The sequence below is a fragment of the Branchiostoma lanceolatum genome, chromosome 9, assembly GCF_035083965.1.
Source record: "Branchiostoma lanceolatum isolate klBraLanc5 chromosome 9, klBraLanc5.hap2, whole genome shotgun sequence".
NCBI lineage: Eukaryota > Metazoa > Chordata > Leptocardii > Amphioxiformes > Branchiostomatidae > Branchiostoma > Branchiostoma lanceolatum.
This window is the reverse complement of record NC_089730.1, coordinates 19,581,533-19,606,307: the sequence shown is the minus strand read 5'-3', so window position 1 is coordinate 19,606,307 and position 24,775 is coordinate 19,581,533. Positions and strand designations below refer to the sequence as shown.

The following is a 24,775-nucleotide window of genomic DNA, read 5'->3' as shown; positions in this document are numbered from 1 at the left end:
CAGCCAATTGCAAAATTCATTCACCAAATTTATCGGTCAGTGGCGTACTTCCTGTTTGGCGGCTTGTACTGTAAAGCTACTCGTAACATCTGAATAGAGTACATAAACTTGTAATGTTATACCTTGAGGCCGTTTCTATCTACAGATTCCCCCCAGGATGTTGTAAAAAGATGTAATCATGAATTTTCCGGAGGCGAACGGTATTTCTACCGGTTTATGCCGTTTCTAGCGGGTCTGTGGCAAAGTTTTTGATGATGTGGGAAGTATTTTCCGCCACAGAAGCGTTCTGTAGGCAGCTGATGATAACATGTTGTATTTGTGACCATCAATCAGTATAGGAAGCAAGCCGCAAGCGCAAACATGACGCCAAGTATAGTCGAGATTTATTGAGATGTTGTGCCAAGATCAGCATAAACACAGAAAATATCATCTTCGGCCATGTATCCTTTTGAAGTTTTGTAACATAGCCTACAGCCGGACTATAATGTAAAACTCAAAATACATTTACGATTCGAATGCACAGGGATTTGGTAAAGCTCCCCTCTCACTGGCCCCGCGGCACGCTGGCGGCGTCGCTGCGTCCTAAACTGGATTTGTGTTATCCTTGACTTTATGATTGGAATATCATTAAAAATGTACAGGTATTAGCAAAAGGGCAACAAAACAAACAGAGCTTAAAAAGATTATTTTTTTGTCGATGAAATTCGTTGAGTGCTTTGCCAATTCGATCGGCCGCAGCGACGCCGCCAGCGTGCCGCGGGTCGAGTGAGAGGGGTTTTTCTTTTTTTTTAATTCCATGTTGTCCGTACCTACAGAAATAAAATTGATACTTAAGAATCTTTTTTTCTAGTTCAATGGTCTCAAACAACCTAGAATTATGTCCACTGGCCTTAACATGTTAATAGAGAGCTTGTACGCATAATAAACTTTCACGCCGTAACAAATTAATCCCACTCCAGCAACCCTTGCTGACTTAACACAACTGATAACTACATTATCTTCTTCCGATCGATTCGTAATTCCTGCAATAAATTGGTCAGGTTTGAGTGCTTGGAGGTGAAACTGTTTCAGAACAATAATTATGTTTCGTATCCTCCAATTAAAATGGCCATCTGGACCACTTCGGGCATGTCTACAGCATTTGGAGATATGGACTTTCACTCTAAACCAAAAGGGCAAAATACGCATACCCCAAATCTAAATATTTTTGCAGACCATATACTAGCTAAGAAATTTTGCCGAATGGTGGATCAAAATAGCTACTTGTAAAATATGTTATTGATACGTACTAACAGCAGGATCTTCTACAACAGCAAGAGAAATCCGAGAGGTAAGCTTGAAGAAAGTCGCAGGATCCAAGGCACAGTGGAACAAATTTCCTGATTAATATATATTGCAGCTGCAGGACGTTTCCGGTAGATAGCGGTGATGATAGTGGTGTAATTGTACTAGACGCTTCGAAATATGTAAGATGTAACGTCATATTCTCTTTTTAAAATTTTCATTGGGGCATCCAACCGACTCGTCATATTTAAATGGGTCAAACCGCTCGAAGGAATGGAAAATAGTTATAACACAATTATGTCTGATAAAATATTGCCCACAACGATCGATCCATATTCACCGCAGCTTTAATCACATATGGTGCTGCGACAGCTTTATTCCGACTGATAAACGGACTGTATCCAAAAAGTGATGATAGCTAAATAATACCTGCTTGTTACCATGCTTTTCTGAAGTATTAAATATGGTACCAGTCCAGAATTGCAATGTTACTTCGCATCGGCCAATCTTGATAAGGAGTTCTATTCATCGACATAGTAATAGTTTTGCTAAAATCTCTTGCTACATATTTTTAAGTCTAACACGCGTAATTTTTTTGTTATGTCTACACACCCGAACATAATTTCTATATATGCTTACCTGTAATTTATACATTATTATCAAGCTTTGTGGAGCGATGTAAAGATCACCAGAGGCTACAAACATAGTTCAGCTGTTATTATCAGCTGCTCTTATTATTAGCTGATCAAAGCATTACGACCTTTCTCCTTAAACTAATAGTTAAAGTCAGTTAAGGATTGATAAAACGGTAAAAAGTAGTTATTAGGCATACTTTGAATAATCTATCATCCTGAATCATAATCTCAAGATAATCATTCCAGATCCTACTTCATCTTTAACTTAAAATAATCAATCGTAAATGAAGATTATATTGACTACTTGCACTCAGCCTCTAAGGAGGCTAGGTCAAAGCCCGTGAGGTCAGTGCCCTTGTGTTTCTCGGGCCCGGCGCACGTCACCCGTTTGTCCGGGGAGGAGGTTTCCCCGGTGTCACCGAAGGAGAGGGTCTTCTCGTTCCGCTGGACGTACGCGATGAGGTCCCTCTGTGCGCATGCGCACTCCCACTTGTTCCCGTACAGTGACACGTGCTTGAGGGCCCGCAGCTTGTTGAGGTTGAGAGCGCGGGGGTTGAGATCGGACAGGCTGTTCCGGTGCAGGTACAGGTTCTGGAGGTTACTCAGCCGCCAGAAACTTTCCTTCTGGACCTTGGTGATCTTGTTGTTGGAGAGGGACAGGACCCGCAGGCCGGTCAGGGTGTCAAACGTGCCTGTGGATGGGATGGAAAAGATCTTGTTATATGTAATGTAACGGGTAACAATTTATTTTCAGTGACAAAGGACGCTGAGCTAACTGTTGAACCATTTTATGAAGTGCTGGTCATCAAATGAAGAATACAATAGGGGACAATAAGGTGTCGCACTCAAGTTGTTGAACGTACAAGTGAGGAAGTGAGGAACCAACCAAGTGGAAAGTTGTAAGATATCGAACACCATATAAAACTTTGTTGTTAAGCAATAAGTGACAGTCGATACCTTCAATGTTAAGTTATACTAACTGTCTAATTGCTGGTATCACCATGATCACCGACTATAACAGCCAGGTGAGAAAACTACCAAGTGGAAAGTTGAAAATATCCAATATCATATGAAGGTCTCAAAAGTACGAAAGAGAATACCTTCCACAATCTTGGTGATGTCGTTCCCATCCAGGTACAGCACGGCCAGCTCGGGCAGCTTCTTGAGCGCGTCCTTCGGGACAGCCTGCAGCCGGTTGTTGGACAGCAGCAGCATCTGCAGCTGTAGAACAGCAAACGCAACGTCATGTGAAGCAAATTTGCATCGTGCATGTCTGTAATTAAACAGGCAATATCTGTGTACACCAAATTTTGATATCACTATAAGAGTGTTGTTTATAGAGATTTGAAACGTTCATTCCGGTAGGTGATCAATGGCAATCGGTAAATTAAAGGTAATTTTCCTAATTACTTCGATGAAGCTGCTCTTCTCGTAAAAAAGCACATAATTTACGCCTTTCTACGACACACCAATACAAACAAACAACAAAGAAGCACACACAGACCGCAAACCATTCCTCTGTCAACTTGACTACCCCTTATCCTTGGAGAGGGAATAGATACTAACCTTCTTCAGATGCACCAAGGCGTCGGGTGGAATGTCCCGGATGTTGTTGTTAGACAGGAGCAGTTCCGTGGTGGTTGACGGGATCCCGGGCGGAACTGACGTCAGTTCCTTCTGATCACACTCCACTTCCGTTCCGCGGCAGCTGCACGGGGCTGTTGGATAACCCAGGGTGATGCTTTCAGTACATATTTTGTTGTGTAACATGTACAAGAAACAAAATCTGTATATGCTATGCATGTACTAGTAACGTTACGACGGCAAAAGAATTAGCGAATCTGCCTGCCAGTATTCATAAATCTAACAAAGCTATTAACACGTCTACTTTTATGGCTAAACCTTGTTGTTGTCGAAATACAGTGATGTTTTGCTGCTTAAAAAGGTAGAAATATACTTTAAGGTAAAAACTACGCTAGAAACTGAAAACAGTTACTCAAGCGACTGGATAGATTTTGGGTAATCTGTCCAGTTGCTTCAATAACGGTTTTCTTGAGTATGTAATTACTTGATGTCTAATCTTCACTAACGTATGAATTTGAGAGTTCTTACCGGGGCAGGTCTTGTCCCCAGCGGGACCTGGTGTCTCTTCCCGAGGCATGCACAGGTCGTCCTGACTGAGGGTGTGGATCTGTTCTCCCATCAGGTGCTAAGGGAAGGGAACAAGTGTTGAATGTACACAATGATAACGAATCTACTGATTTTTGACCATCAGCACATACAATCATATTTTGCATGACTCAACGATAACCGATTGGAGTATACATGTAAGTCTCATTTATTCAACTTCAATGGAAACAAACAAAAATGATTTAATTGTCAGAAATCTTTTTTTTTGCAATTTTCTATTGTTACTGTTGTACTATTGAAGAATGTTTGAATAATGTAAACATATGGCTTAAATGATGGCAGTTACTTATACCCGTACCTGTGGTCTGGCACAGATGGCCGGAGGTGTTGGCACTCCGCTGTCGAACCTCAGTTTGTCCGTGTTTTCCCCTAGATGGGTCGCCAGCTCCGCCAGATCACAGTCACAGTGCCAGTCGTTACCGTGCAGGGTCACCGCTTCAAGCTGGCTCAGGGAACGCAGCTCGTCTGCAAAGTACAAAGAATAGATAGTTTAGATGTCTTGCTGTATGGTCATGGTGCAAATATTTGCAAAGTAGTTCAATACAGTAAAACCTAGCCATAGTGACCACTCAAAGGTCTTGAAGAACATGGTCACAGTAGATAGGGGGCCTGGCTGTTAACAGAAGTCTTTCTAGTGCTATTGTTACTTGGGTCAGTGGGGAACTGATGAAACAAAGGTCAGACAGTATATTTATGCATAAAGGTGGTCACCAGTAAAAACTCGCTGTTCTTCAATCTTGGTTTAAATTGTTCTCTTTATGACCATATACTAGGCACCTTAGAATTAGCACAGTCATCCGTGACTCTAATTCTTGCTTGTTTAAGGTACTGAGGTGATGTTTAAAACAGTGACAAATTTAATCCAACTGAATGACTAGCAACGATCAGACGTACCTCCCGGCATGTGTGTGAGGTGGTTATGGTGAAGGTGGAGCCAGCGCAGGCTCGACAGCGGTTTGAACACGCCGGGAGAAATCTCTTTGATGTCGTTACTGTCCAACTTCAGTGACCAAAGCTATAGAAACAGTTCACACAAATTAAAAGCAATACAACTCAAACTCTTATAGTTCTGCGGTTGTTCTGTAGACCTCACCAATTACAACACGTGTATTTCATTTTTGAGTTTCATTTTGAATACATGAAAACACTTCTAAGGGGCATTACACATTGATGATACCATTTGTTCTCTTCAAATGAGAGAATAGTTTAGCATGCGGTGGAAGACTGTCTTAGATAGCAATGTTCTGATATCATTGAAGATCAATCATGAACTTTAAAGGATATGTCATAATGCAGAAAATTCTGGTAATGTATAGCTATGTCAAATAAGTACCTCTAAACCAAAGATGGCATTTTATCTCACCGCTTTAACCTTACACGGTGTAGAAGCAAGACTGCTAACCACTAAACCACCCTTCATGCCATGTAGGATAATGAAAACTCCACTTTGAGGCATTGGTAGTCAAGTACAGTTTTTTGAGAGCTTCTGCTACACGTCCTAATGAAACCCACGTACCTGCGGCATGCCAATAAAAGCCCCCGCGGACAGAGCCCGGATCCTGTTGTCCAGCAGCCACAGCCGCTGCAGGTTCTCCAGTAACTCTAGACCCAGATGAACCCTGTTAATGCCCTAATGAAACCCCGTACCTGCGGCAGGCCGATGAATGTCCCCGCGGACAGAGCCCGGATCCTGTTGTCCAGCAGCCATAGCCGCTGTAGGTTCTCCCGTACCTCTAAACCCAGGTGACCTTTGTTCATGTCCTAATGAAACCCCGTACCTGCGGCATGCCGATGAAGGCCCCCGCGGACAGAGCCCTGATCCTGTTGTCCAGCAGCCACAGCCGCTGTAGGTTCTCCAGACCGTCGAACGCGCCGTCCTCGATCTTCTCGATGTGGTTGTCGTCCAGACGCAGCTGGCTCAGGTACTTCAGGTCCTTTGGTGGGAAACAACGATGATAAAAGTGTATGTCTTAATAAAATGTAGCTGTATATTAACATCCGACCGATACATTTTTGCGACGAATATGGCTAGATAGACCCTGTTATGTTCTATGCAGATATGTCTCCTTTGTTGCGGCTGACAGTTGCCTGTTCCTTGGTGTTTCTGGGCAACTTACTGTTCTATAGCTTATGAAGCTTATCTTCAATACCTCCTGAGATGTGATGTGCTACTTGTGACCATTCGTAATGTAGAAAACCTAAGACTTCATTATCTAGGTCTAAGTTCGATCTTTGATAGGTCTTTACCTCACACATGTTCCTCATCTACAGCTGATTCCTTCATGATTTTGATAGAGTCTCTATACAACTCCTCGAGCCTGATCGTGATCATGACCGTTCCTAACCTTGAAGCCCTTCCTCGGCAGCCTCCTGAGTTGGTTCTGGGACAGGTCCAGCAGTTCGGTCTTGGGCGGCACGCTAGCCGGGATGTCTGTCAGCTGACGGCGGCTGCAGAACACCTCCGAGAGCTCGCACGTGCAGCGAGATGGACAGGCGCGGGTCTGTGGGGGGATGAATATTCATATATGCCTTTTTTTAGTTGCCCTATTTCAAGGCCTCCAACAAATATCTGTCTGCAATTCCAAAACTGCTGCTATGGGCCCCGAGTTTTTTTTCTTTTCTTGTGACCAAAAGCTATATTTTAGATGTCCAACCAGCAACAAATAGAAGGTGTTGCCAGAAATACAATGGGCAATTAGCTAATCACTGGGAAAATAGTACAAATCGGCCAAATAGAGTGAATAGTATGCCAAGGGTAGTCCGCTATGCAGGTAAGGTGATCAATAGGCAACTCCACTATTTTCCCAGCGATCAGCGGAGCCTGGTAGAGGCTAATGGGCAATATCAAGACACAAAGCTGTGTTACGCTTCAAAACCTGACTCCAAACATGGCCCAGATGAGGACGTGGTTATATATTTAGATTGATAAAGAAAATGTAATGGGTTTCTACAACTACTTACCTGAGGTAATTGGACGCAAACTATCAATAGTAGTACGAAGCTGACAGGTATCGCCGCCATCTTCCCCAGTCCCGTCACAGAGGCCAGTCAATCTACACGTGAGAGAGGGATACGAAAACATTCCAGGGTGATTTCACACTATCAGAATTGGTCTTGTATTTTTCGTTTAAAAAGGCTTACATATCTCTTGCCTAAATGGCGATGAGACATGTAATATGACAAGTTAGTCAGTGATTATACAATGCATACATGGCAGTGACCAAACGTTAACTTAAAAGAGTCTACTAGTCGAATAAGTATCCGTTGATTAAGGAAGATAGTGATGTACGATAAACGCAATCTAAATTGATCATTCGCAATAGGACCACCCTCATAGATTGCCTGACCTCAAGCTACAATAAGGTGAGGACATAGTGCCTTCGGGCACCTCCTAAGTTTATCAGAACTGAATACACGCCAAACAGATCTAGAGGTTAAAACTGTTACTCACTGCGCTCCAAAAATCATTTGGCACTCATCCATTTTGATTAAACTAATAAGTAATGGGAAACAAACTCTATGCTGCCCAATGAAGATACAAGTTTTGTTCTCAAATGTCCTTATGGTCACCCCCTCCCCTTTCAAGAATAATGGTATGATCTGAAAGCTGTTGGACAACTTTTCGTGGGTATTCACGCGTGCGTTACAGGGTCAGAGGTCCTGATACTCCCATTCACCACTCTATTGTTGACTCTATTAGCTTTGATTTATTTATGTTACGATCGATCTCAATCGCCCAAAGTGAGGACACGAAACTGTGGTCCGTAACCAATAAATCTTCTAAAGAAGACGTTGATCTTTACAAAATTAATCGTTACAGTAACAGTGTAAGTGTCTTCCCAAATTGTAGCTGAAGTGGGTGGTTCCAAATCAGTGGGTAGGCGGACACATTATTTAAGTCCAATATGTAAGCTGTACTGTTTCGTCACACATGTTAGAAAAATGCCATTCATGGGCCCTATACATAGTTCTTGGAGTGTCCTCGATTCCAAGTATTACGACAAAGCTAGAGGTTTTTTTTTTTCAATTTCGACTAAATTCAGCCTTAACTGTTTTGAATCTATTCTGTATCTGGGTATTTGGCATACAAATCAGTTTCTGTCGAACACTGTATACAAATGATACTACATGTATATCCTAAAGAAATGCAGCAGCAAAGTAGAAGACAACATTAAGGAAAGGTATCCTGCTGAACTAAAGGCTTATAACCTACCTACCTCCCCAGATGCTAGTAGACGTCTCAGCTCCCTACGGTCGGAATGTGCAGTGTGTATGCAGGTATAAAGACTTGGGAGGTGGCGGAATTCTGCACAATGAGCAGTAATATTGCCTGAGGGCATGCGAAAAGTGTTGTCCGTAAATTGCCACCATTGTGTTTACGCGTTGAAGCATAGTGTCTCTCATAAGTAGCGTATGCTTATAATTAACACCCTGGGCATTCATGTCAGAAATTTGGCAGTAGTTAATTGTAGAAACTAAATAGTATTTTAATGAACGTTACTTTACTGCCAGGACACAAAGGGCCACACGAGACGACTGTTCTAAACACAGGGGGTCAACTGAATTTTTGTTAAAAGTTCCGTTCCTTTTCCGCTAGGTGGCGCGTTTCAGACGGACGGATTGCAACATACCTGGCAACAAGGCAACCTCGATTAGCCTGTTTTAAAGGATGGCAGTTTGTTGGGCAGCTACGACTCATACTTGACTAAAACGGTCAACATATTAGATAGATATTTATGGAATCAGAAGTTGCACTTTATATGAGGAGTAGGGGCACCGAAATCCAGAATGGGACGGAATTGCCGTGAAGAATAATAGAGATTGCAGTTGCCCAAATTTCATACCAGTCCAGCCCATATTCGCTTCACCTACTTTTGACGAACGATCGCTGTCTCGGAGAAGAATCGTCGCTTGGTCCAATTGGCCCTGCTGACACGCGTCCATTAGTCTCCCAGCCGTGACAAACACGGAGCTCTCGCACTCCACGGACGGGACCGGGGAGTAGCAGGCTTCTATTGGTCTGTAATGAGTCGGGGAGAAGAAATCGAAAGCAATTTTGTGGTTCCCGATAGTTGATATATAGCCTGACGTGTTTGGTGTGGAATCATGAGGTGAATGTCCTCACGAAATGTGCGGTGCAAACATAGGTCATGTTAAAGTTGTACCTTCGTCTGTTTTTTTGTGTGTCAGCCGTTACACAGTCGGCTGACCCAGTGTAATGAATTCTCATTTTCAATAGAGAGTTTATTGCAAATTTCTGCCCGTAGGCTAATTGCGAGTACATGTACATGTAACAAGGAGTGGACGTACAGACGATAATAACAGTATACCATATTACTACTCTAGTCTTAGCTACTGACACTAAGTTCTAACTTATTGGATTCGGCTTCTTTTTCCGAGACAGTGGAAGTTAGAGGAGTGTAGTTTTATTCACTAGAAAAAATAAGAATATGTGTGGTGCGTGATAAAGTACGGCTCGAAGATGACGGATTGTTCTTGTTCTGAGCAAACCATCTATTACCCCACACGGCAGGTGTGTGCTATATTGCGGGTGATGATGTTATATTACAGGACTCATCCCGGACGAGCGGAATTATTGAACATGTAATAATTCTTAGCTTGATTGCACTCATTATTTTCAGCATCATCTATTTTGAATTGCAATTTGTTGATTAGTCTTCATAAGCATTAAAATACTTTTTTTCTTTTCTTTTATATATTCATTGATGTATCTATTATATTAAAGAAAATTCAAGCTTTGTGTTTAACATCCCAAAGAGACGAAAAGAAGCCGAACCTATGTTTAAGAATAGTTTTAGAACCAATGATATAGATCAGTATTGGAGGTCATGTCAGTATCATTTAATGTACTTTAGTACGACTTTTGTACCTGTATCTGTACTTAGTCCGGTAGGGCATGAATGTACAATAACGGTTTAAAATCATCAATGGCAAGATACGTTGCTTGGCCCATAAGGAAAGGGTACCGCGTTATAGTTAAGCAAGACCTGGGATTTGCTGATTCGTAGAATGTGACCGTGCCTGGCACGGCATCTTGGTCTTTTATGATCCCCGTCGCCAGGAGGCGTTGCAGGTAGGAGCTTCACCAGTATTTTCACAGATGCAAAGAAAACGTTTCTTCCTTTTCCATGTCAATTCTTCATGCAGATACGAATCCGCCAAACGCACACGGAGTTTAAGCTCCACATTAACGTTAACTGGAGGTCCTGTTTTTTAGGAGAGCCACACCTCGAGCACGCTATCTAAAGAACCCACCACAATTTGATATCGAAAAGAGTTAGATAGAGGTCTTTCGAAATTCCCGGTGTGAGTGGTTCACAAAACCTACTGTACTATGGTCCCACATGGTCGTATTGAGGTAGCCTGGAGTCCGGCCTTTTTAGCTTTGGCCCGCTCCCCAAGATCCGCTAGCCGCCAACAAGGCTGGACTCCAGGGTAGTATTGAGGTCACCTGAGGTAGCAGCCGCCCCAGAACCTTGTGATCTAGCCCCGGTAATTGTGCGCTTCTCGCATTTCAGCCCCTGGCTGCGAAGAGAGAGTAGTCGGCCCACCCAATAAGATTAGGTGTGAATGCAAGCATGCTCCAATGTTATTGACAACTATTGGAATACCACGCTTCATAGAGATATTACGTACATGTACCCCCCCCACCCCCCCCCCCCCCCTTAACTGTAAACGGAATAGCCCGCAGGACTCAACGGTTCGTGAGAACTTTTCTTCCCACCTCTAAGTTTCCAAAGCAGCGCTTAATTACCCGCAATTGGCACAAGTATCTACAGATTTCCCCTCTGTAAACACCAGGAGGGCGTGACGAGGTGTGAACACGTAACTGGCGGGGAATCCGCCACGCATTGGGAAACAAAATCTAGCTGCTTTTCAGTTGTTTTTTTGCAGTGTTCAATTCAACAATTTCACAGCTGTCATCCAAGTGGAGACTCTACCTGTTTTGAATGTTTTACTGCCTCTTAAAATCGTTCATTGACAAGGGATCGGTGCTAGTGAATGAGAAATGAGCGGTGACCAAGCCAGTCTCTGCCTTTGTCAATATGCTATGGCTTAAAAGTCATTATCGTAATATTTCTTGTCTTTGCTGATGATTCAAGACCGATCTTTATATGTTGAGCTGTAACATGTTCGAAATAATCGCATTACTTGTGACTTGCATTTGTCTTTTTGGCTAGAAGGACTACATGTATAAATTGAGAAACGTCTTGTGTTATGAAAACAACACATGATGACAATATCCTCCTCTTTGTAGACGACTCAAGACGCTGTAAACAGTATAATTGTGTTACAGTACTTTTCAAAGACGAAGAGTGCAGTCTGCACTTTCCGAGAAGCACTTTGACGTCAAAAATGGCCTGGTTTTGAAAATGGATACGAGAAGGGCCACTAGGGCAAAGGCCCGGGGGTGTTCTACATCTGTGGGGAATTGCCTCTAAATCAGCGAGTTAAAGTCTTCAGCACTTCGGTACCAGGCACAGACAAGGAAACGGTTTCAGTAAATACATTTTTGATTTTCGACCGATCTTTATATGTTGAGCTGTAACATGTTCGAAATCACCGCATTGCTTTCGACTTGCAGTTGTCATGTTTGCAAAAAAGGACTACATATACTAATTGTGAAACGTCCTATCTCTTTTTGCAAACAACATATTATTACAATATCCTCTTCTTTGTACACGACTTTAACACTGTAAACAGTGTGATTGCTATGGAGTACTTTCTAACGATGAAGAGGACGGTCTGCACTTTCCGAGAAGCGCTTTGACGCCAAAGATGGCCTAACTTTGAAAATGGATACGGGAAGGGCCACTAGGGTAAAAGCACGGGTGTGTTATACATCTGCGGGGAATTGCCTCTAAATCACAAAGTTAAAGTCTTCAGCACTTCTCAGAATGACTGCGACAGAAATGACAAGCCGTCCTGAAAAGTGATCTGCGGAAGGACAGAAGGGCAAGTGGAGACGATTGTTTTTAATTAGCTGTACCAACCACAGACATGGAAACGGTTTCAATAAATGAAAACATGTAAGTCCTTCTGAAAACGCCTGGGAGTCAAGCACAAGGCCAATTGGTACGGACTGGTACAACGGCACGAGGAAATGACTTTTGTAAATACCTCCTTCTCAGATCAAATCAAACTTAGGACAGAGAAAAATAGAGCGACGTCGTCGGCGTTGATGAACATGTGAGCAAATACATGTTTGTATGTCCTTCTGAAAACGCCTGGGAGTCAAGCAGAAGGCTAATTGGTACGGAATGGCAGGAGGAAATGACTATTGTATATACATGTGTACCTTCTTCTCAGAACACATCAAATCAAACTTTAGACGGAGAAAAATACGGCGAACTGGTCTTCCAGGTCATCGTTGATGAACATGTGAGTAATCTGTAGCGAAGCAGGACGACAATATTTGGGATCCGCCGACAGACCGTGAAACGATGTGCAGATGCGTGGCAGGGTGGAAAAAACATCGCTGTGCGAGTGCGCAATTACCCGAGCCAAACCATGCCACATGTCTGCTCGTCGTAGTGAGTTTGTTGACATCACAAGATTTAACAGTGCCACGTTAATAGGTCATGGGTCTCTGTTACTCACCGTAATGTACCTTTTTGGACATCATTATTATCATCGCTCTTCCTTTGGTAGCGGCGTAGCATTCATAAATATGCGATTCAAAATAGTTCGTTATGATCAGCGATGCAAATCTCTCGCCGTACATGTTGATGCAGGTTAAACATCCGCGTAAACGATGTTGGCAGATCGATTATTCTCTACAAGTGTATAAGCTTAAGGTAAGGTCTTGATAACATGTCTAAACAATAAACATATTCATCGTCATTGTATTAGGCTGTAAGGTGACCTGATTTTCAATAAAGGGGTGATATCGTCATTGCGGACATTGGTTGAGTTCGACATGATATGTATGAACTATATGAAATATTGTCGATAATCATGTACGATCATAATTGCCCTACAGTAAACAGGTACATTTATCCTGAACTTTCAGGTTTAAACGGATCTCGCACCATGTACCATACACGCGGCTACTGCGGATGTGCCGAACGGCTCGACCCCTCACTAATCATGTACAGCCCAGAGGCAGGAGCCGTTCCCACCACTGCCTCCACTGGGGGAACAGGAGGCATCGCGGAATGTGGCATGACGGGAAAATAGTGGCCCCGCGTCCCTGGTTACCGCACGTTGCAGGGGATGATGGGAACACGTGATGATAACACGGCATGTATCCACCTGAGAAAAACATAGTTGTATCTTTTACATCAATCATCTTCTGTGTGTTCTCATCAGAAAGTGATTCTCTTTAGTTATCAGTATGATGACTGCTTTCCATGACTTTTTGATGATCTACAGTGTCCTTCCTGGATCCTGTCTAGTCGGAATTACACTTACTGTAGACAACATAGTCATGTTTCACTGGGACATTTCGAAAGACGACACTCGTCACCGATATGTTTGACATTGTTCACAAGCTGATATCATCTTAAACGCCTGTAGTTCCTCGTGCCACCCTGACAAACATGACTAACGTCTGGTAGTCTGGTTTGCGTCATTCTCAGAGCTCTATCCCGACATTTCGTCTATACGTGCAGACACAGGCAAAATGATATCATTGAACGTAGCCAAAATAGACAAAAGCTGATTAGCTCAGACTTCAACTGAACAAGACAATGTTATCTCAACTTTATTCACAGCTTCGGAAAAAGAAGTCAAAGCTTAGCTTGTATTCCGTAGCAGTTTTTAGAATAGTCACCTGTTCCACTTGTCACCATTGTTAACTTGCACTGTCTGTATACTTTTTCTATACATTGGTTCATGTTAAGATAAGCTCTTGAGCAAGAAATTGCAAATAAACTCACTTAGTATAACGGAATCCTTTGAAATTCTGTTTACAATTCTGGCATGCTGGCTTACGATATGGTGCAAAGGTCAACGTCCGTTTTATCCGGGTATTCTCCCATTAGCACTGAAAGATAAATGCCAAGATAGTGTGGGAAGTCATCGGCTAGTTGTGTATTCAGAGACGCCAAGAATGCGGCAAAGCAGATGTAGGTCAGTAGAGAGAACTTCTCTACACCGCAGGAATGTTGATCGAAACAATACTTGTCAATATTTTCCGAGTACGAACACCGTCCTGCACATGGTTTGGCGACGCACATCTAACCATCGGGCAAAAGCCGTGAAGTTCGAACTGGATGTGGTCGCTGTTTACAACCTTCGGGAATTCAGATCCATCACTGGGTTTAAAAGAACAACAATAAGAGCAGCACCTATCTATAGGCGCATCTTCTGGCCTTTAAATTCTTATATGCGCCACCTATTACGCTAAATGGTTAGCTGGTGGCAAGTGAAATCTCATTGTCGGCCATTAATTCGCCATAAAATTTGTATGTTTCATATGTATAATTTGCATTGCACTGACAGTTCGAGCATACTACTTGAGTAAGCGTAGTGACGGTGACGGGCGTTGTCTCCTTGAAAGTCAGTCGATGTCCTTGACTAATGCTAACTACGGTGTCTGAGATAAAAACAATCGACATGTGCCTCCCAGACGCGAGCGCGCGCCGAAAACAGCCCGGCTCCAACCAAAACAGATCCCGTAGCTAAGACAACACGTCCTACATGAGAACCCTGCGTGTATTGAAACCTTACAAGAGAAGAGTTCTGTGTTTTGAAACTGTTGCCGAGAGGACCCCGTGTTTTGGGGCTTCTGGCAGGACGCAGCGCCACGTGAGAGGGGAGGAAAGCCGATCACTGACGGAGTAAGATCTAGGGGTGTTTACATCTGTCAGTGTGGGGCGAACTGGAAAGGGCAAACGTCGTTTGTTACTGTGCTGCTGACTGACTCACTAATCTACTATCGGGAGTAGGAAGGTAACAATAGCACTTTAATGTACCTGCCGTGTGTAAACAAGAGTGTTGCGATGCAATAAAAAGAACCTGAGTGAAGTTATAGCACTTTGTGTACGACGCACTGATTTTTGGTTCTGTCCACGTGCAATGCCAGCTGAAGGTTCATGGCCAAACTCAATTCAACCACCTGAAGTAACCTTACACAGGATGACAAGCACAGCGTGTAGTCGGTTCCCTTGTAAGGCCGTTGGCGATAAAACACCGACAAGCGCTACTGGTAATGCGTAACATCCGCAAGGTCTAAATCAAGGATATGACACTTGTTCTGTAGGATCATCCATCTACTGTCTCCGGACGTGTTTTCTGACTTAACAGGGCTACAACTGACTAGGATGTCCGGGAGACCTATGTCGTCACTTGGCGCGGCTTTCAGCATGTTTGTCCTCATGTGACCACGGACTGAAAACACACCAAGGACACTGAACCTCGTCGTTTATCAGACATCTGCATGGAGTAGCCCTTATTTTACTATAAATAAAAAAATAACTAGATAATTATCAAAATAGCGGATCTGTTTGTGCTACAGACGTTCTATTCGAATCATGTTCTATTCGAATTGTGTTCTATTCAAATCGTGTTCTATTGGAATCATATTCTATTCAAATAATGTTCTATTGGAATCGCGTTTGATTTTGATTTCGCAGAAAAAAAGTGCGATGCACTGAAATAATCAGTCTCAGTACGATATAGTTGATGACTGTTTTAAAGCTACTCTAAAAATCCATCACTATTATCTTTTGTAATAATACAACACCCCCTATCACGATGACTCATCACTCCATATCCAAATGTCCAGAAGACGTGTTTTGTGTAAGCAGACTATCTACCAGTGTGCTCGTTCAACCCAAAACTGGGACAAGGTTGTTTATTGACAGTTTGGACAGCGGCATGTTTTGCCCAAACGGTCAGGGACATCGTCAAGTTTAAATCAACATTATGGGTCAATGACCTGGTACACTCAGTGCGTCTTTGAACTTAGTTTGTTTGTTATCATGTTTGATTCCCATCTTTGTGTCAACAACATGCGAGGTTAAGACAGGTCACTCACCCACAGTTACCCAGAGAAGTAGAATAGTCTAGGGTAAGGTGAAAGCATGACATGGCTCAACTACATGTATAACCGTTTTATGAGTTTTCTTTTTGTATGCGTGTGTGTGTGAGTGGGGGGGGGGGGGATACAGACCTTTGAGTGATCTGGACTTACGCTGCTATTCACCCCAACTCTCGTAACGTTGTATTAGAACAACATCAGTAACGTTAATTGATATGCAGGATTTGCATCAATCCTTGGCTATAAATTGGTGCCCGATCTGACGGAACATGACATGGAAACGACATGGGCCAGGGTAGTCAGCGCGTACTGACACTGGTTCTTTTCTCATTATAGATGATGTCCATGATCATGTCCAAAACATACGAGGCCATGTCTGTCTCTCACCCTATCTCACTCCAGAGGAATGGCCTTAGATTACTTAACACTTCTATAATCTTTTGCAATGTCACTCATATAATAAACTCGTTCATTATAATGGAACGTCCATCATTTAAAAAGACTGACGACTGATGTGGGATCTAGCTGTCAGAGGTATAGCCTGGGATTGCTTAGCAATGCTAAGATATAGCACTCACAATAATTTCCAAATGCCACCCATGTTATACACTTGTTTACTATAAGATAGCCAAAGAAAGGCTGACAATTGATGTGGTATTTGGCTGCTAGTCAACCCAACCCTCATATGTCAGGTCAATTTCAGTGATTGATATGTGGTATTTGCGTCAATCGTTGCGTATGAGGCCGGCGGCCGATCAGATCTCTAAGTTTATTTTATAAAAGGGCAACGACACGATCTATAGTATGGAGCACGTATTTGACCTCTTATGTATTGTATTTCGTTTTCATAATCCCTTCCAAAACATGAGGGTAGAAAAAGCCATCCACCTCAAGTTACCCCAGCTGGATAAAGCCTGGGATGGTTTGAATACAAATGCGGTTAGTGAAACCATCGATATGACTGTAGACGTATTTCATTGAAAACATCTCCACGATGCATGTAACATCAGGGGTCCATCAGAGATTATGGTGATGCTGCTGATGATGATGGTGATGATGATGGTGATGATGATGGTGATGATGATGGTGATGATGATGATAACGATGATGATGGCGATGATGATGATGATGATGATGATGATGATGATGATGATGATGACGACGACGACGACGACAACGACGACGACAACGATGATGATGATGATGATGATGATGATGATGATGATGATGATGATGATGATGATGATGATGATGATGATGATGATGATGATGATGGTAATAATGGTGGTGGTAATGATAATGGTGATGATGGCGATGATTGTAATGGCAATGGTAGCAATTACAACTTTGATTGATATTCTCAGGCAATATGCCACAAACATCTGTACATTTAATGTAGAAAAAGCTTCGAGTTGCCAGCAAAGAAGTTACCAATGGCCTCGCGTTTTAACTGAACAAGATGCTGGTGGGTTCTTAAAAAGTAACATCCCTAAAGATGCAGCAGGGAACCCGTGTGAAAGTCTTAAAGCACGACGTCATTCCAACAACGTGTTCCGCGTGATCCGGCGGCATTAGGGGGGCTTACCGTGTTTGGAGAGGTCCTGACGTCACAGGGCCCGGGGGATGAGGACAAATAGTTTCATGATCCCCTACACAGGACAACCTCGCCTTCTGGCACGACTGGTCGACTTAAGTGAGATCAGGCTCTACAGGGAAGGGGGTGTGAGGGCGGAAAGAAACGATGTTAAACTTTTGACTCGGTTCCATGGGAAGGAGGTTAATAGATTCCTCAGATGCTGCAGTAATCCGGCAGGAGTAACGTGTAGACGGGAGGATTAGGGTTTAGAATGCCGCGTTAAGACCTGCCGATTGAGACATGTGGATTTCAATTACCATAAAGCTAGAGGTGACATTTCACGTACTCTGTGTGGTACTCTCTCTAGAATCCTTTACCATTACCTTTACCATTACCATTACCTAGTCCCATCCTCATGCCTGAGGGTCGGGGACCATGGTAGAGTCCAGTACCAGCCTCTTCCATTTCCTCCTGTCTCTGGCTCTGTGGGTGCACTCCGCTAGTGGGAGTCCTGTCCAGTCACGGATGTGACCATACCATACCATACCACACCTTTACCATACTTACCTTTATTTTCCTTCATGTCAAGCATATATATGTCGATATCTTTAAGCGGTGCTACAACTGGGGTTCTATTTGAGTTAAAGAAGATTTGCAATGTCTTGAATATCATCCCAATTTAATATAAACGATTCTCATACATCATTCATGCATATCAATATCATTGAAAAAAATGGAGAAGTACCCTTGTAATGTTAAAGCCTTTTTTTTTTAATTCAGCCACAATTTACCTACAATCACATATTTTAATAACCATCGATCGTTATCGAGGATCACCATATACTATTTCTAAAGGAAGACAAGGAATTATACTGTATTTTGATATCTCGTGTTATTTCGCTACTTGTACACGTGACAACATACACTGCCTTGACCATTTGGACCATGTTCATGCCATGGTCAGAAGTCAGCATGTCTGGGCACGAGGATGGCACAGATTGAAGGACAGTTGACATGACTCCATCTTTCGGGGTGACCTCAACTCTCCAACATCCTGTCCTTTCCTTGACTTGTGGGAGAAACATGTGAAACTATAAATCATGATCCGATCTGTGTGCTGAAAAACACGGTTTGAAAAGTGACCAGGACACGGTGAGGCCAGGGTCAGTGGAGTTCATCCACTCAAGATGTACACAGGTCAAAACACAGATCCCTCAACTCACTCCGCTCCTCGCTAGTACATGTGGTTTGGCCTTCCTTCCAGAGAAAGACAAATGACTTGAAGTATCCAGTGTCCTATCTACTTCACATTTGGGAAGAACGTGTAGGGTAGCCTTGAAGTACTTGAATTCACATCAAACATACGCTTTGTATTCTATTCACTTCTTCCACTGTAAGAATACATTGAGTGTTTTTATGACATTGATATCATATTCAGAACCGATATAGTAGCACGGGTAAGCTAGGCACTGGTGGTATGCAGTAAAGACTCTTTTTATGCTTAAACATTCTGACATTCAGCAAACTCCAAACGATGTCCCTCCCATACACCTGACGGTAGTGTTATAACCCAATGCAGCAGCATAATTCTAACTCGAGCATATCCCTAAAAGGGGGAGTTATGTAAAAACCACGTGTACGATTTCTGAGTTATCTGTCAAAATGTCCGAGAAATTCAGAGACTCTTCTTCCCATTCCAGTTATCCCTGTGAGCATCTGCCAAAGAAAACTTGACAGATATTTCACAATCCAGTCCCGTGATTGACAGGACCTCCCGTCTGACCTGAAGCTGACAGGACATCTAGACATGCCGGGACGGCGTCGCGTAGCTGGCGCAGTGGCAGGGTGTTTGGCCCAGAACCCTGAAGTCCTGGGTTCGAATCCGGGGTCCCCTGATTTGTCCTTGAGAAAGGACTTCCTTCACTTCTCTTAGGTAAAAATTAGTACCTAGCTTCGGTTAGGGACGTCACTCGGATAGGACGGTAAACGAAGGTCCCGTGCTCGAGGAGTGCCACACCTCGAGTACCCACCACACTATACAACAGAGTAGGGTCATTCCCTGTGTAACTGGATCGTATGAATCTGTCCTGATATGCAGCTTGTACACTTCAGCACAAACCTTGTGTATTACCCCTAGAGGTGGTTTACCGGGTATGCCATACAAACATACAAACAAATTTGCCAACGCCTTTTGGACGGGTATGCCATACAAACATACAAATAAATTTGCCAACGCCTTTTGGACGACATTCATTCCAAAAACGTCACCGAGAAAAATATATTACTTTGGGCGATCTTCTGAAAAAACAAACAGATTTTCTTTCAAGGGTCACTGTCCTTGTTTTGGATCTGCCCTTCATGCCCCTAGCACGTAAGGATGGACCTAAATGTAGCACAATAGATCTTCTTTCCTTTGATATATATAAGCTTGAATGGCCATATCCCCATTTGTCATATCGACAGCAAGCACGGTCATCACTCATTTAAAGGCTACGGTCACTCCTAAGAATAGGTTACATGATGTTGAATATGGGAGTGAGAACAACAGTTCAGTTGGCCAGTCGCCAACGCCCCATATTTCTCAGTGTACATTCAGCCATGTATGTATAATACGCGTATTTCCGTTTGACTTGGCTCGGTCAGAAATGCCATACAGGCACTAAATCAATGTAGCACCGCCTCTAAGACGAAACACTTGAATATGTCAAAGACGATGTCAAGAACTTTAGTTGGTGACCGTCGCCCTACTTTCTTCTGAGGAACACTGATGTACACATGGTGAATTCGACTATGACTCACCTTCAGTTTGGAGGCGAGAAAACAAGAAAACTTTAAATATGACCTTAAGCTTGTGCATATATAGTTGGTCAGTGACCGACGGCCATATTTATTTGTCGTTAACAGCACGGTAAATATATGTAGTAATAAAGGTTTGCCTCGGGTACATAGCAATATACTAATAAGTGTATGTGCTAATGAACTTCAATTGCTTTGGCTTTAAGCGGTCTTTGAGCACCGAATGTGAAATATGATGTCTATTCTAATACGATACAAACATGAATATGTCACAGATAATGTCAAGAATGGCCTACGAGTTGCTCAATGTCCTACGCCCTATATTTCTTCTGAAGGACAGCCAAATAGATACCGTGACCATTACCTATCCTCAGGCCTAAAGCGACAAAATGAGAAAACATTAAATGTGACATATGGGTTCAGCAGAGTAAGGCATTGACCGACGCCCCATATATCTTGTCCCAGCCATGTAGTAATACAGGTTTGCATCGAATACTAGTACGAAGCAACGTATTAATAAATGCAGCTGCTTAATTATGTGCTTTAATTGCCTTGGCCTAAGTGGTCTTTCAGCAGCAACTGCTGAATATTATAACAATAATGTAACAAAAAAAGTGGAACACTTCCTCTTCCACTGCTTAAAAAAAGTCAAACCCAAAAAGCGTAGATTGTATCCCGTAGTAGTTCTTAGGACATCCATTTGTTCCACTTCCATTATCTATACAGTATACCCTTCCTATGAATTGTTTAATTTTGTAATTGGACCTCGGGCAAGAACTTGCAAATAAAACACATATAAGGCCGATTCCAATACGCCCAAAACACGCCGAATATGTCACAGATAATGTCAAGAACGTCCTCCGAGTTGCTCATTGACCGACGCCCATATATCCTTCTCTGTGATAATAAGTGGTATTTTTACACCAAATGTGAAATATGATGTCTATTCTAAAGCAACAAAAACACGAATATATCCCAGATAATGTCAAGAACATTCTAAGAGTTGCTCGGTGACCGACGCCCCATATATCCTGCCCTGCCATCCCGGCCCACACGTGCGGAGCCTCGTGCAGCCTGGCCCGGGAATCTGGCGCCTCCCCGCCATGTGACTCCCGGGCCTTGGCTCTCGCTGACCCCGCGCGACAACACGCCGTGTAGTCCGGTCCGTGTGAGCTGACAGGGTGCGATAACACGCCGTGTAGTCCGGTCCGTGTGAGCTGACAGGGTGCGATAACACGCCGTGTAGTCCGGTCCGTGTGAGCTGACAGGGTGCGATAACGCGCCGTGTAGTCCGGTCCGTGTGAGCTGACAGGGTGCGATAACACGCCGTGTAGTCCGGTCCGTGTGAGCTGACAGGGTGCGATAACACGCCGTGTAGTCCGGTCCGTGTGAGCTGACAGGGTGCGATAACACTGCGTGTAGTCCGGTCCGTGTGAGCTGACAGGGTGCGATAACACGCCGTGTAGTCCGGTCCGTGTGAGCTGACAGGGTGCGATAACGCGCCGTGTAGTCCGGTCCGTGTAAGCTGACAGGGTGCGATAACACGCCGTGTAGTCCGGTCAGTGTGAGCTGACAGGGTGCGATAACACGCCGTGTAGTCCGGTCCGTGTGAGCTGACAGGGTGCGATAACACGCCGTGTAGTCCGGTCCGTGTGAGCTGACAGGGTGCGATAACACGCCGTGTAGTCCGGTCCGTGTGATCTGACAGGGTGCGATAACACGCCGTGTAGTCCGGTCCGTGTGAGCTGACAGGGTGCGATAACGCGCCGTGTAGTCCGGTCCGTGTAAGCTGACAGGGTGCGATAACACGCCGTGTAGTCCGGTCAGTGTGAGCTGACAGGGTGCGATAACACGCCGTGTAGTCCGGTCCGTGTGAGCTGACAGGGTGCGATAACACGCCGTGTAGTCCGGTCCGTGTGAGCTGACAGGGTGCGATAACACGCCGTGTAGTCCGGTCCGTGTGAGCTGACAGGGCGCGATAACACGCCGTGTAGTCCGGTCCGTGTGAGCTGACAGGGTGCGATAACACGCCGTGTAGTCCGGTCCGTGTGAGCTGACAGGGCGCGATAACACGCCGTGTAGTCCGGTCCGTGTGAGCTGACAGGGCGCGATAACACTCCACTCCTCCTCAGCACGGCAGGAATCCCAGCTATCCCCGCCCGTCAGTCAACTCAGATTTGGTCTCGGATTGAAATTGTCAATTGAAAACTGCCAACAGTTAGACCCCCACCAAAGTACGCATAGGACCTTCTGTTTTAAAAAAAAGGGTTCCTAAAAGTTTGCACTTTATCGTAAATTACTTTCCTATAAAGCGTTTCTGTGAGAAAAGGGCTGCAGTGGGTGCGAACGTAAACTATATATTAAAGGGTTTGATAGGCCCTCCGACATGAACGGTTTTGTTACAAAACAGACAAGAGTTGACTGGCCCCTTCCCTTGGTTGTGGAGGCATGCCTTGCCTCGTTACAAAACAGACAAGACCTAACGTTTTCCTACCCGTAGTTGTGGAGGCATATACTGTCAAAGTCGACCAGGTGCACGTATGTGAATTGGAGAATAGGACCCTTACAGTAATATGTACTAAGCCAATTTGCAATTCACAGTTTACTGTCTTTGTATTGACAGCAATGAATGTGTATTAAACTGTCCTTTAAATACCCGCCCATTCGAAATGCCCACTGTGGTAGGGATTGCACAACACTGTGTGGCCCAGGACTATAAAACAGAGATGGGCGCCGCCCTATGCACCATGAATCGTGTACGAGGACGGGATGTACGGTTTGACCCCATCTAAAATCTCCCACCTAGTACTACCCGAAATACGCAAGGGATTCCTTAAACGTGATGGTTTTCCCTCAGCTGCAGGATGATCTGCCTTCATACCCGGCCTTACAGTGGGATTAGGCGGGTAGAGAGAGTTGCGTGCGGCTCAGTGTTCTCTCACGGTCGTCAGAACTGACACAGAGACAGCCCGGCACGGGAAACACGCCGCCTCATCTCCGAGGTATTCCCGCTGACGTCTGGACGTGACCCTAACGGTCGGAGGCGTCAGCACATCAGCAGTATATAGGGATAAACAGGCTTTTTAAAGTACGGTCAAAAATGTGCTTCTAAATTACTTACCTACTTACTAAATTTGCAGGGCTGAATTTGGGGAGTTGGGACGCTGCTGTATTCATAATGACGTCGGGACGTGACCCTAACGGTCGAAGGTGTCACCATATCAGCGGTATATCGGGATAAACAGGCTTTTTAAAGTACGGTCAAAAAGGTGCTTCTAAATAACTTACTTACTAAATTTGTGAAGCTGTGACGCTGCGGTATTCATAATGACGTCTGGACATGACCTTAACGCTCGAAGGCGTCACCATATCAGCAGTATATCGGGATAGATAGGCTTTTTAAAGTACGGTTAAAAGTGCACTTCTAGATTTACAGGGCTAAATTTGTGAAGTTGGGGATAGTTAGGGTACTTGACCTCACCCCCTTGCCCTAGTCTTCCCGGCTAGTATATTCAGGAAATAGTGGGATGCCAAAGTAAGAGAGTAAAAGATAGCCTGCCTACATCAGACTACAGAACTTGAGTGATGCACACACACACACACATAAAGACACAGACACACACACACATAGACAGACACAGACACACAAGGACACGGAGACACACACAAGGACACGGAGACACACACAAGGACACGGAGACACACACAAGGACACGGAGACACACACAGACACACACACGGGCACACACAGACACAGACACACACAGACAGACATACACGCACACGCACACACACACACACACACACACACACAAGAAAAAGGTTTGCTTTCCCTCTAACATTTTAAAGACAGGTTTTGGGGGTACTCCTGTCTTGACAAAGTTTTTTTTTTTCTCAGAGAGAAACCCCAGCCTTCTGCCGTGCAGAAATTATTGACTTGCACCTTCAAGGTCACACCTTACCCCTCCCATGTGCTTGACCTTGGACTTGCTACACGCGCACGGCCTGGTGGGATATCATGGACGTGACACATGCACAGGATGAGCCAAGTTAAGATTTGTAGTGAAATAAGCACCCCGGCTTGTATAATTGTACCATATACTGATAAAGTGTGTAGCTTGCACATATGAAGCCATCCTAGGAAGACTTCATATGTGCAAGCTACAATTACCAAGATAATGGATTACATTTATCATGATATGAATTAGTGCGATACTTTGCTCTTAAGTGAATCCACGCAGCTAAGTGAAGATCTAAGAGTGAAAGCATTCAGACACGGAAGGAAGT

General features: G+C 43.9%; 1 protein-coding gene across 1 annotated transcript; it reads right to left on the bottom strand.

The window, feature by feature from the left end:
• Positions 1–1,613: 1,613 nt before the first annotated feature.
• Positions 1,614–13,282, bottom strand: LOC136442656 (slit homolog 2 protein-like). Its single transcript, XM_066439601.1, has 10 exons — positions 13,227–13,282; positions 8,982–9,129; positions 6,455–6,610; positions 5,888–6,043; positions 5,004–5,124; positions 4,408–4,574; positions 4,032–4,128; positions 3,486–3,637; positions 3,020–3,140; positions 1,614–2,611 (listed from the first exon to the last, which is right to left on the bottom strand). Exons 1-10 carry the CDS (start codon positions 13,280–13,282, stop codon positions 2,220–2,222), a joined length of 1,566 nt encoding a protein of 521 aa, XP_066295698.1. The 3' UTR covers positions 1,614–2,219.
• Between the last annotated feature and the right edge of the window lie 11,493 nt (positions 13,283–24,775).